We start from the raw sequence: 14,076 nt of genomic DNA, 5'->3' as shown, positions 1-14,076 counted from the left end.
TAGTAGTAGTATATCAGGCTAGTAGCAGTATATCAGGCTAGAAGTAGTACATCAGGCTAGTGTAGTATATCATGCTAGTGTAGTACATCAGACTAGTAGTAGTACATCAGGCTAGTGTAGTATATCAGGCTAGTGTAGTATATCAGGCTAGTGTAGTATATCAGGCTACTCTAGTATATCAGGCTAGTGTAGTACATCAGACTAGTAGTAGTACATCAGGCTAGTGTAGTATATCAGGCTAGTGTAGTATATCAGGCTACTCTAGTATATCAGGCTAGTGTAGTATATCAGGCTAGTGTAGTATATCAGGCTAGTGTAGTATATCAGGCTAGTGTAGTATATCAGGCTAGTGTAGTATATCAGGCTAGTAGTAATACATCAGGCCAGTGTAGTATATCAGGCTACTCTAGTATATCAGGCTAGTGTAGTACATCAGACTAGTAGTAGTACATCAGGCTAGTGTAGTATATCAGGCTAGTGTAGTATATCAGGCTACTCTAGTATATCAGGCTAGTGTAGTATATCAGGCTAGTGTAGTATATCAGGCTAGTGTAGTATATCAGGCTAGTGTAGTATATCAGGCTAGTGTAGTACATCAGGCTAGTGTAGTATATCAGGCTAGTGTAGTATATCAGGCTAGTGTAGTACATCAGGCTAGTGTAGTATATCAGGCTAGTGTAGTATATCAGGCTAGTAGTAGTACATCAGACTAGTAGTAGTACATCAGACTAGTAGTAGTATATCAGGCTAGTGTAGTATATCAGGCTAGTGTAGTATATCAGGCTACTCTAGTATATCAGGCTAGTGTAGTATATCAGGCTAGTGTAGTATATCAGGCTAGTGTAGTATATCAGGCTAGTGTAGTATATCAGGCTAGTGTAGTACATCAGGCTAGTGTAGTATATCAGGCTACTCTAGTATATCAGGCTAGTGTAGTATAGTGTAGTATATCAGGCTAGTGTAGTATATCAGGCTAGTGTAGTATATCAGGCTAGTGTAGTATATCAGGCTACTCTAGTATATCAGGCTAGTGTAGTATATCAGGCTAGTAGTAGTACATCAGGCTAGTGTGGTATATCAGGCTAGTGTAGTATATCAGGCTAGTGTAGTATATCAGGCTAGTGTAGTATATCAGGCTAGTGTAGTATATCAGGCTACTCTAGTATATCAGGCTAGTGTAGTATATCAGGCTAGTAGTAGTACATCAGGCTAGTGTGGTATATCAGGCTAGTGTAGTATATCAGGCTAGTGTAGTATATCAGGCTAGTGTAGTATATCAGGCTAGTGTAGTATATCAGGCTACTCTAGTATATCAGGCTAGTGTAGTATATCAGGCTAGTGTAGTATATCAGGCTACTCTAGTATATCAGGCTAGTGTAGTATATCAGGCTAGTAGTAGTACATCAGGCTAGTGTAGTACATCAGGCTAGTGTAGTATATCAGGCTAGTAGTAGTAGGGGTGTAGTGTAGTAGTATAAGGTGAGGCCAGGTAGGCCTGAGCCTGCTGTTGGATTAGTCAAGTGAAGAATGACATATCATTATATTGCCTGAACGCTGCCTGATACTCGTGAAGTTACCGCTCCGCGACCCCGCAGATACTGTCACTAAGCAACTCCAAAGATGATTATGCTTTTCTATGAGATTATTCTGGTAACTAGAGCTGTACTGAGCGGTACTGAATAATCTGGTTTAGAATAATATGAATAATGCTGTCTGCCTGGTAAGTGGTTTGAGGAGTTAACATTTGTTTTTAAAGTACATTTTGTAGCCCCAAAGTCTAACATTTCTGAAGGATTATACCAAATCAAAGTATGATTTCTTCCTTTGTTGCAGGGCCCTTCTGTGATCAAGCTCAGCAGGCTGGCTTTTACTCAAGTGAAGACACAGGACACAAAACTCTGCCATCAATGTGAAAAGTACAACATACTCAACGATGAAAAATGTATTGTGAAGATGCTGTTTTATTTCTGTAACGTGACACACTGTTGTGCATCCCTGTAGTTGAGACGACACTCCTACATGTCCTTTTATCAGGATGGAAGGCAATGGATGCCACCAGCGATGGAGGATGCATCTTCCACATTTAAAACACAGCAAGACATTAAGTCCAACTCCAGAGGACAGTAGAGAGACAAAGAAATATGTGTCCATGGCAGTCACCTCCAGGTATCTGACAGACAGACACTATGTGATGAGGAAACCGCTGTTCACTACAGAACAGCATTTGTCTATCTTAAAGAAGTTCACGGAGAAGGTGAGGAGGATGAAGGAAGTATTCAACAAATTAATATACCTATCAGCTTAATGGAAATTATTTTTCATGGTTTGAATTCAGAGCTATTATCAGTCTGTTAAATATCATGATTTTTATATTTAGGTCTGGTGTCAGAGTTAATGATGGAGATGTTGAGAGAACGTATTTATCATTGATCTCATAATGTTTCTGTCATGTTTGAAGGTAACCATGGTATTTACTTAACATTGCTTTTTTATCTTTTATTTCTATGCACATTTTCAAACCTAAAGCACATGTAGTGTAGCAGCACACATTGCAGCCAGCTGATCACTATCCACCAACTCTCAGACTGCAGTTTTCATAAAAAAAACACAGTTTCCTTGGGTTCTCCGTCTTTGTTCCTCGATTAGTTTGTTTGTGGGTTTTTGGTTGGTCCGGAGTTCTGCCAGTTAAATAGTTTTACAGATTACAACGTGCAAGAATGATTGGATTACTGATCTCTTAAATTTGCTCCTTAATCCCATTTTATATTATTTTGTAATTGTTTAAGTTTCTTTAGTTTCTTTGATCTGGTGGTCACAGACGTGGCCTTGCGTCTGGAGGACTCATTTCAGTGTGTTTTTTAAGGTGTTTACTGACAGATAAAGATTATTATTGGTTGGTTTTCATCTGCTTCCTGATCTGTCTTTATTTCTCATGTTAAGAACTAGTAGGTCTGTTGAGAAAAGTTTTGTAAATATCAATAAATGTTATTGTTATCCATGAATGCCTTCACTTGAACTATTTCTACATTTCCATTTTCTTGTCTTTTTAGGAAAAAAAGCTTTGTGTTAACAGAAGAGAACTGGCAGACATGAAACCCATGACAGGACAACGAGAGGCACTTATTCCAGAGAAGTATGGCCTCTCTCACCACAGCATCTCACCGAGCCCAACAACCAGAGAAGATCCCCGTCTAACTCTGAGCGCCCTGGACCAGCCTCAGCTTTGCTGTGGAGAACCTCCTTTAGGGCCACTGCTTCATGGTGCCAGAGCAGCTAAGCAGAGCCTCTCAAGTTCTGTTCTTGAAGTCCAGAAACTAAATCCTCCTGTAAGGCCACCGTTGACTTCCACAGTCCTGTATCCTACCTACACGCCTCGCTCAGGCTACTCCAAACCAGACCAGACTCAAATCAGGCTTTGGGATAGAGATGGGACCGAAGGGGGAGAAGCAAAGCTAAGATCTCCTGCAGTCTCAAAAGTAGCTTCTTTGTCTTCCAGTCAGGAAAACTACTGGATTTGTGCTATTCCTAAAGGTTTACCCCCATCTTCAGACAGGAAGTCTGCAAGCTGGAATCCAAACAAAGAGTACAAAGCCCTGCTGGACTACACGTACCCTCTAAGACCAGTACATGTGGAGAGTGAATGGGACATCTCTGAGCAGCAAGGAGATTCTCTTCCCCAAACTGATGCCAAACTCCAAGACTCGGGAATTGAGCTGGACCACCTTTTCAATTCCACCAGCTTGTCAGAATTTGGCTTTTCTGGAAATGAGGTAGGGGAGACCAGAGAAAGTAACACTCTCAGTGCAAGTTACAGGTCTCCTGACCTCCAAGGTTTCACCAGATCCTCGGACTGTCCATTCTCAAGTACCCAGCTGTCCCCTACTGATACCATGGATTTGTCCTTTGTGAATTTGGACTGCGGAGGAACACATAATCACAAGAATGATGGTTGCCATCATCATCGGCACACAATGCTTTCCTCCAATTTCAGATCTTTTATCCATTCAACCAGTGTTCTTCCACGGTTTACATGTGATTGTGGGGACATTGATGAGGATTTCTGGCCTCTCCCAGAGCAGCTGGAGGGCCTGCAGCAGTTGTCCAGACAGGTCAGTGCTTGACGTGTGGGTTGTACGTTTGTCATAACGGTTTGAAATGCACCTGTTTAGCCAAGTAGCTGTTCCTAATTATCATTGTCCTCACCAATAAGTATGTCTTTCACTGTATGAATTAGTAATAAAAGTTTGTGAACCCTCTTAAGTGGGCAGCATGGTGGCTTGGTGATTAGCACTGTTGCCTCACAGCAAGAAGGTTCCCGGTTCGACTCCCAGGCCCGGCAGTGTGGAGTTTGCATGTTCTCCCCATGATGATTCTAAATTGCCCGTAGGTGTGAGTTTATTTATTTAAAAGGGACAACGCACATTGATTGACATGAATTCATCATGTAAATGTGCCAGATTTAGCCATACAGGCTAATTTACATCTGCAGTCCCTGGCAGGTTGATGGCATATATAAAAACACACACTAAACCCTTAAAACACAGAGTACAAACAATTAGTAAAACCATGACACTCCGAATAATGACAGACAACATAAAAGAATTATAGCACACAAACACATTAGCTCACATAAAGTGTGTCTGGTTGTTTGTATATATCTACCTCTTACATCGCATGGATTTGTGAACTGATTACTCAGGAAACCTGGTGAGCCTGGTGTCAAATCAGGCCTCAACAATTATGATAATAATAAATTTAACTTGTAATGCTTCAATGAATCTCAAAGTGCTACACTTAGACCATTATTCATTCATACACATTCCCTCCAGTGGTGGTAGCTACGTTTTGTAGCCACAGCTGCCCTGGAGACTGACTGAAGCGTGGCTGCCACATCGTGCCAAACAGCCCCTCCGACCACCACCACCAACATTCAAACACATTCACATGGGGCAAGGTGGGTAAGGTGTCATGCCCAAGGACACTACGACAGCAACTGGGACGGAGCGGGATTTGAACCGCTGACCTTCTGATCATTGGACGACCCGCTCTTCCACCTGAGCTACTGCCGCCCCAGTATTATAACACTACTAACATTTCACAGATGGGATTAGGTTCTTACAGAGTTGTTTCCCCTCGAAATATATTGCCTGTGATGAAAAACAAAGAATTCTATTTTAATATCATCCACCAAAAAAACCTCACTGATAACCTTCTTGTACATTCTTGTGGTCATGAGCGGCTTTGGTAGGGAGCACTCGTGTTTTGGACAGCAGTGGCATTGTTGGTTTCTGGGTTTCTGATGCATCATTCATAGAAATGAACAGAGGACAAACACTATGAGTACTGTGTGCGTGCGTGCGTGCGTGCGTGCGTGCGTGCATGCTTGCGTGCGTGCGCGTGTGCGTGTGCGTGTGTGCGTGTATGCATGGAGCACTTTATAGAACCTAGACATAGTTATAAAGCCACTATATCGGGGCGGCAGTAGCTCAGGTGGTAGAGCGGGTTGTCCAATGATCCGAAGGTCAGCGGTTCGAATCCCGCTCTGTCCCAGTTTGCTGTCGTAGTGTCCTTGGGCAAGACACCTTACCCACCTTGCCTCGTGTGTGTGATGTGTATGAATGTTGGTGGTGGTCGGAGGGGCCGTTAGGCGCGATATGGCAGCCACGCTTCTGTCAGTCTGCCCCAGGGCAGCTGTGGCTACAAACGTAGCTTACCACCACCAGAGAGAATGTGTATGGATGAATAATGATTTCTGTAAAGCGCTCTGGGTGCCTAGAAGGGCGCTATATAAATCCAAGTCATTATTATTATAGGGAAGTGCACTCACTAATGCAATTAAGCTAATTATCTGAATTTGCTGTCAGTTATGAGTGGAGGACCGTGGAGGTTTGGTTACTGTGAACCTTTGTTTGTTTTTACACCATGGGCTGATTATATGAACTTTCTTATAACAAAGGGTGCCTTTGATAACTCTGCACGTGGTGAGGCGTTGGTCTCTGTCTTACCTCTATAAGAGCTGCTTGTGTGCATGTTTATCTGTCATCTAGGAAGAATAGTAGCAATCCAGTTATTTCCCTCAGTTGAAGATTTTCCTTATTGTAGATATTCTGATCAGCTGTGCATTAATGAACAGCCAGGACTTTAGAGCAAGTTGTGATTGACAGTTTCTTTGCTTCACAAAAATCTCTCTGAAGAGGGTCAGGTTTGGTCATGAACCAGAAATTGAGGGAGGATGCGGGGCTTGCTGGCGGGGGGTTTCCTCCTGTCCTTTTTATGGGCTGCTGGTGGCCTGGGTTCGGGTTTCTTCCTTGTCAGGTTCTGGTCTCGGGTGGCGTGGTTGTGCTCTCCCTCCTCCACTATAGTTGCAGTTCAGGTAAAGCCTTGTTTTTACCTTGCACACACACATTTACACAGACATACACACCTGCTCACTCACCTACATGCTCACCCCACAGTTTCAAGGACAGATAATCGGAGTAGCCTAGTACTTATTTAGTTTTAGAGACCTGGAATGGTTGTTGTTTGTGTCTCTTCCTGTTTCTTGTTTGTTTGTTTTCCCTCTTGCAGATTCCAAAGGCTTGTGTGCCCGTTTTGTATTTTCCTGTGTTTCTCTCATTTCAGATTTGCAGCAGATGCCTACCCCCCCTCATATATATGTAAAAAAAAAAAAAAAAAAAAAAAAGCTTCATACAATGATGATAAAACGAAAGTTCCGGATTCCCGGATGACCGCCAGGCGGTGCTGTAAGCACTGGATATCTCCCCTCGCGCATGCGCATTTGTACTCGTATGTCGAGTACAAATAACAACAATGTCACGTCACCCGTGACCCCTGCATGACCCCCGGAAGGGGTATAACTTCCGGTGTCAGCATGGGATCATCTCCTAGAATCTTCTCGCGAGAGCACGAGGATTCGGAGTGACCGGCAGGCCTGGCGGTCATCAGGGACTCATAGAACCGTAGTTACAGGCGTAACTTTCGTTCTATTTCGTCCCTACTGACCGCCAGGCAGTGCTGTAAGCACTGGATGACGAATACCAACAATGTCACGTAGAAGCCCGGTCACTTACCTCACTGACCAGGGGCAGAAGGACCCGGGAGTAGAACCACGCCCAATGGTTGGGGAGTGGCGACATTGATCCGGTAAAAACGTGTCCGGCGACGCCCACGAAGCCGCTGTGCAGATGTCTTCCAGAGGCACCCCCTTCAGGGCAGCCAAAGAAGCTGAGACGCTTCTGGTCGAGTGGCACCTCACCCCCATTGGTAAGGGGCGGCCACTGGCCCTGTAGGCGTGCTCAATGGTGTCCACCACCCAGTGGGACAGGCGTTGTCTGAAATAGCATGCCCCCTGTTAGGGCCACCATGACAGATAAAAAGCTGCTCCGACCGTCGCACAGGCGCGGTGGAAGCAACATAAGCAGCAAGGGCCCGTACGGGGCACAAAGGGCTCGGTCCACCCTCCGCAGGCTCGGGGTCGAACCGGGCAAGCTGGATAGGCCGATTAGCATGATCGCGCGGCAGGACCTTGGGCAGGAACGCCACGTACCCGCTGACTGAGAGGGCATGTAACTCACTGACTCGCTTTGCCGACGTCATAGCAAGAGAAAAGCCGTCTTCATGGAAAGCCACTTCAGGTCCACCTGGGCCAAGGGCTCAAAAGGTGGAGAAGAGAGGGCACCTAGCACCATGGACAGGTCCCACACCGGGGCCCTTGGGGTCCTCGGGGGGTGCAGCCTCAGAGCCCCCCTAAGAAAGAGAGAAACCAGCCGGTGGCACCCCACGGTGGCATTCTCGACCAGGGCATGTCGTGATAAAATGGCCGCCACGTACACCCTCAAAGTGGACTGAGCACGGCCATCAACCAGGAGGGACTGAAGGAACTCCAGGATCGTGGCCACAGGGAACAACATAGAGTCCTCTGCCCTGTCCGCACACCAGGCAGAGAATCTCCTCCACTTGCACTCATACTGGAGGCGGGTGGAGGGCGCATGGGCGTTCAAGATGGTAGCCCTGACGGGCTCAGTACAGCTTGACACTAACGGGTCGGGCCCTGCAGTGGCCAGACCCAGAGTTGAAGGCGACGGGGGTCGGGATGCCAAATCTGACCCCCCAGCTGGGACAGAAGGTCCCTCCGGTCGGGGAGGCGCCATGGCGTGTCGCAGCAGAGCCTCCGGAGTAGTGGGAACCACGGTTTCCCCGGCCAGAAGGGGGCCACCAAGAGGAGCCTGTGACCTCTCTGGAGGACCCTTTGCAACGTCGGCAGGATCAAAGGGAGTGGGGGGAACGCGCATAGGAGCCCGTCGGGCCACTCGTGCCCTAGGGCATCCTGACCCAGAGGACTGGTCTCCTCTGTCCAGGAGAACCAGAGGGGGCAGTGAGCAGAGTCGCCCAAGGCGAAGAGGTCCATCACTGCTCTGCCGAACAGGACCCAAATCGTCCCCACTACCTCCGGATGAAGCCGCCACTCTCCCGGGGGAGGCTTGTGTCGGGACAGGAAGTCCGCCACCTGATTCCTGTCTCCTGGCAGGTACATCGCCCGCAGGCTGAGGAGGCGAGGAGCGGCCCATGTCAGAAGGCCCCAGGACACCCGCAGCAGCTGTGCAGACCTGGTGCCCCCCTGGTGGTTGATCTGGGAGACCGTGGACATATTGTCTGACCGAACCAGTACGTGCCTCCCCCACAGGTGAGGTAAAAAGTGCTCGAGTGCGAGGTGTACAGCACGGAGCTCCAGCACATTGATGTGGCGTGTGCGGTCCCACGCAGACCACTGCCCTTGGGCAGGCCTGCCGCGCCAAGCAGCACCCCACCCCGAGAGGGAGGCATCTGCGGTGACAGTCTCCCGGAAGGAGGGGATAGTGCCCAAGGGCACACCCCCCAGCAGGAATGCCCTGTCTTTCCAGGGTGCCAGGGCATGGACACACACCCGCGACACCCTGACCAGCCTGTGCCTGTGCCTTTCGGCATCCAGGCGAAGGCTGTTCAGCCACATCAGCAGGGGACGTAGCGTCAGCAGGCCCAAAGGCACAACAGCCGAGGCGGCTGTTAATTTGCCCAAAAGCTGCAGGAACTGGACGTAAGGCAGCCGTCTGCCTCCCTCCTGAATCGGGGGAGGAGCCGCAGGATGTCGCTCACACGCCGCGGTGAGAGACAGGCCCTCATGGTCACCGAGTCGAGTACCAATCCCAAGTAGGCGACTCGCTGGGAGGGAGCCAGACAGCTCACAGTTCACTGTGAGCCCTAGTTTGGCCACATGCGACAAAAGGAGGGCCGTGTCTGCCACCACTTCTCGGGACGGCGCGCATATCAGCCAGTCGTCCAGGTACGGCAGAACCTTCATAGCCTGTGCCTGCAGGGGAGCGAGGGCTGCCACCACGCACCTGGTGAAAACTCTTGGGGACAGGGAGATCCCGAACGGGAGCACCCTGAACTGGTAATGGCGGTCCTGATAGGCGAACCTCAGGAACCGCTGGTGCTGTGCCGCAATCGGCACGTGAAAGTAAGCGTCCTGTAGATCTACCGTCGTAAACCACTCCCCCTGACCGACCGCACGCAGAACATCTGCTGTGGTCAGCATCCAGAAGGGCAGGGCCTTCATGTACCCGTTGAGGCCAATCAGGTCCAAGATGGGACAAAGGCCGCCGTCTTTCTTGCTGACAAGAAAGTAGGTTGAGTAGAACCCCCGGGGCTGCAGCAGTGGGTCTACCGGCACAATGGCGCCCTTGGCCAGCAGGACGGATAACTCCTGAGTCAGAGCCAGAATGTTCGCCGGGTCTCTGATGACGGTCATCTTGACCCGGCCGGAGGTAGGGGGCCGGTGCAGTGGAACTGCAGTACGTACCCGTGGGTTAAAGTGGAAATTACTCAGGGGTCCGACGAGCAGGCAGCCCAGTGACTGAGCTGCTGCCGGGAAAAGCAGCCGACGACCGGCCCCGTGGCCCTAGCGCTGTCTCCCCCGGCCTCTGGACGTGCCGGGGGGGCGATGGTCGAGGCCAACACCCCGACGCTGCTGGGGCGGTCCGCGCACAGGGGGGCGAAAGCCCCCGGCAGGCTGTCCAACGGGCCGTTGGGAGCTGCGCTGGCTCCTGCGGGCAGGTGGCTGGGGGCGACATCCAGGGGCAGACGAAGGGCCCCTCGGTGTACTGGAAGCGGGCGCCCTCCTATGAAGGTGCACCAGTCGCTGCCTGGTCTCATCGGCCAGGGCGGTGCGGTTCAGAGCTTCCAGGGCAGTTGCCCCAAACAGCTCCCTCGGTTCTGCCGGTGCCTGATGAAGAACCCTACGAGCAGTCTCCGTCAGGGGTGACTGCGCCAGCCAGACATGACGGCGCGTGTGCACCAGGGTGGACATCAGCCGCCCCAGCTCCCTCGTCTGGGAGGCAAAAGCCTGTAGGGACACATCACACAAGTCCCGTGTGGAATCATCCACCTGTGCATCCTGCAGGGAGGTGGAGAGAGCCAGTAGCAGATGAGAAAGGTTGTTCCCCAGCCGGCCAATGCGCACCGCTGTGTCATAAGCCTTACAAATATGCCCATCAGTAACCCTACACTTGGGATCTGGCTTCAGAGCCTCATCAGGAGCCACTATCAATGCTGCAATGGAGGGCTCGATGGGGGGCATGTGGTGGAGACCAGCTACTGCAGCGTCCCCCATCGCCGTCAGAGCACGGTCATCAGCTGTTAGCCTGGAGAGGGCTGTGACATCTCTCCAGCATGAGTGCAGCTCCCTCAAAAAATCCGACGAAGGCGGAATGGTGAATCCCACCGGAGAAGGATTGCGCCTGTGGAAGGCGCTAGAGGCCACCTCCGCACGCGGTGTATCCAGCTGCAAGTGCGCCAGGGCAGTGCGGATAACGCTCTCCACGGAGGAACAAGCCGTCCCCTCCCGAGAGCTCTGGGCAGATGAGTGCGAGGAAAACCCCGAGCCCTGTGAGGCCGGGTCCCCTGATGACACGTTGAAGTGGCTCGCCGAGGCTGCAATGGAGATGGCGTCCTCTGGCAGCAGCGGTGGCGACCCCAGAGCAAACTCTGGCATGGCAGGTTCCACTTGGCCAGTACCAGGCTGCAGATTGAGGAGGAGCGCCTTCATCTGCTCCATGTCGGCGGCCAAGCGATCTACCTTAGAGGAGAGCTGGCTCGTCATCTGCCGTCGTTTGGGGGCCCCCACCACTCTCTTTGCCGATCGCTTCAGAGAAGACCCCGGCTGGGATGAGGGGAGGCTGGCCGACGCCTCCGGCTGCTCAGGGCCCAGGCACGACACGCAGAGGTCCTGGTCATCCGCAGGATCCAGGGCGGCCATGCACCCTGGGCTTGAACGCTCCATCACAGCGACCGGTGGGAGAGGGAGCGGACACGCTGCCGTCACCACAGATGTGCTGGCAGGAGAGAGGAGCAGACACGCTGCCGTCCACACGAATGTGTCGGTGGGCGAGGGGAGCGGTCACGCTGCCGTCACCACGGATGTGCCGGTGGGAGAGGGGAGCGGACTCGCTGCCGTCACCACCTAGGTGTCGGTGGGAGAGGGGAGCGGAAATGCTGCCGTCACCACAGCGAGCAACGCTGCCGTCACCACCAATATGCCGGCGGGAGAGGGGAGCGGCCACGCTACTGTCAGCACGGATGTGTCAGTGGGAGAGGGGAGCAGAAACGCTGCCATCACCACAGCGAGCACGCTGCCGTCACCACCAATATGCCGGCGGGAGAGGGGAGCGGCCACGCTACCGTCAGCACGGATGTGTCAGTGGGAGAGGGGGTCGGAAACGCCGCCGTCACCACGTCCGCAAAACAGGCCAAAAGGGCGGCTGTTCTTTTCCTTTTTTCTATTATTTCTTTTTTTCTTTTTTTTTTTTAAAGAAAAAATAACTGTAAGGAAAATAATAATGTCACCTCAATAAGTGGAGATGGAGCGACTGCTGCCGTCACCACGGTTGCAAAGACAGGCCAAAAAAAAAAGGCAACTGTCTTTCTTTTCCTTTTTTTTTTTTGTTTTAGCAGAAAAAACAACTGCACAGAATATTCAGGTGTCGGGCGCAGCCAACAGCTTACCTTCTGTCAGCTGGGCCGGGGGGCGGGGCGGGGAGACGCCGCCGCAACCGGTGTTGCGGTGGTGTTGACACAATACTGGTACTACAAAGTGTGCCAGTAAAATATCCCCCCCACCATTACCCCACCACCACCAACCTGAACCGTTGATACAAGGCAGGATGGATCCATGCTTTCACTCCAAATTCTGACCTTTACATCTAAATGTGGCAGCAGAAATGGAGACTCATCAGACAAGGCAACTTTTTCCATGTTCTGTTGTCCAGTTTTGGTGAGCCTGTGTGTATCGCAGCCTCAGTTTTCTGTTCTTAGCTGACAGGTGTGGTTCTGCTGCTGTACCCTATCCGCCTCAAGGTTCGATGTCTTGTGCATTCAGAGATGCTCTTCAGCAGACCTCGGTTGTAAAGGCTGGATTATGGTTCTGCGCTACACCAACGCAGAGCACACGTCGCTGCCGTGACGCCGTCGTGAAACCTTCGGACTTCTCCAACACTCCATTTCTCTGCGGTGCAGTACCCCCCTAGGGGGATGCAATCTTTTCCTGAATGGTTTATCCAACTTTTCCAGTCACAGTGAATCAAAGAGATAAGGACAACTATTGTGCAAAAAAACAAAACAAAAAAAAAATCAAACATACACGAAGAAAAGAGCGCTGAAAGTTCACGACTGCTTCACGAACCGGAACCTGAAATGCGTTGCTACCAATCGAACCAATCACAGCCCCCTCAGTCTGCGTTGGGTCTGCGACCTCTTGACACGTAGTCACAATTTGTGGGAGGTGCACATCAGGCACGGCGTGGCGTGCGGCGTGGGGTGCGCTACGCGGCGCAATCTGTGGCGCACGCTCGGCGTCGATTTGTTGCAGAACCATAATCAGCCTTAACAAGTGGTTATTTGAGTTACTGTTGCCTCTGTATCAGCTCAACCAGTCTGGCCATTCTCCTCTGACCTCTGGCATCGACAAGGCATTTACGCTCACAGAACTGCTCACTGGATATTTTTCGGACCATTCCCTGTAAAGCCTAGAGAGGGTTGTGGGTGAAAATCCCGGTAGATCAGCAGTTTCTGAAATACTCAGACCAGCCCGTCTGGCACCAACAACCGTGCCACGTTCAAAGTCACTTAAATCACCTTTCTTCCCCATTCTGATGCTGGTTTGAACTGCAGCAGATCGTCTTGACCATGTCTACATGCCTACATGCATTGAGTTGCTGCCATGTGATTGGCTGATTAGAAAATTGCTTTAACAAACAGTTGGACAGGTGTACCTAATGAAGTGGCTGGGGAGTGTATGTCATAACAGCACTGTGGTCAGCTCACTAGATGGAGGCTTGTTGTCAATACCAAATTAGATGTTTGCAACCCTGGTCCACGAGAGCACCTATCCTGCATGTTTTAAATGTTTCCCTGCTTCAACACACCTGATTCTAATTAATGGCCTTCATCAAGGTCTGTCCAACTCTGTTAACGACACAGCCATTTGTATCAGGGTGTGAACCCTAGGTTTCATAGGCTTCAGAAAGGATGTCAGCAAAACTCTCATATGAAGATATGGTATAACTTTAAGAAAGTGAATACTTTTATTCATTCAATTAAATGCATTTAGTTATTGGTTCAATATAAATTAAATTTAAAAAATATGTTTTCTTTAAAAAATTGAAAAAATTCCTCAGCTCTCGGTGTACCCTACTGAAGGAAAAACTCTGTGGAAGTCTGAAGCAACACATGGAAAATGGTGTTTTTTAGCTGGAGATTTTGAGTTGTCTGTTTCCTGTTGCTCATGCAGGTAAGGGAGTTGACGGCTAAGCTGACCTGCCCTGTGACAGCCCGCTGTGAGTCTCTCCACCCAGGCACCACATCCATCCCATCCTCCACTCATTTACCTGAGAAACAGGGGGATGAAGAACGGGCAGGTGAAGTTAAAAAGCTGCAGGAGGACAAAAAGGCAGAGGACTGTTTCTCTGACATGTATTTACTATGAATGTTTGAAGTTTTGATCATCAAATTCTGGGTCCACGCTCTCTTAGGGGTCACGTCAAC

General features: G+C 50.2%; 1 protein-coding gene across 7 annotated transcripts in view; it reads left to right on the top strand.

Annotated features, from left to right (window-relative positions):
• cep68 (centrosomal protein 68) overlaps positions 1–14,076 on the top strand; it is a 40,303-nt gene that overhangs the window by 10,430 nt on the left and 15,797 nt on the right. For 5 of the 7 annotated variants that reach the window (XM_061744995.1, XM_061744994.1, XM_061744991.1 and 2 more), the window contains 4 exons: positions 1,834–1,916; positions 2,002–2,254; positions 3,051–4,109; positions 13,823–13,949. In XM_061744995.1, the coding sequence (XP_061600979.1) occupies positions 2,036–2,254; positions 3,051–4,109; positions 13,823–13,949 (1,405 nt within the window). In that variant the 5' untranslated portion in view covers positions 1,834–1,916; positions 2,002–2,035. The remainder of the gene's footprint in view (positions 1–1,833; positions 1,917–2,001; positions 2,255–3,050; positions 4,110–13,822; positions 13,950–14,076) is intronic. The other 2 variants (XM_061744997.1, XM_061744996.1) reach the window with 1 other exon arrangement.

Source organism: Cololabis saira, chromosome 17, assembly GCF_033807715.1.
Source record: "Cololabis saira isolate AMF1-May2022 chromosome 17, fColSai1.1, whole genome shotgun sequence".
Classification (NCBI taxonomy): domain Eukaryota; kingdom Metazoa; phylum Chordata; class Actinopteri; order Beloniformes; family Belonidae; genus Cololabis; species Cololabis saira.
Note: the sequence above shows the minus strand (reverse complement) of the source record. Positions and strands in the feature narration are given on the sequence as shown.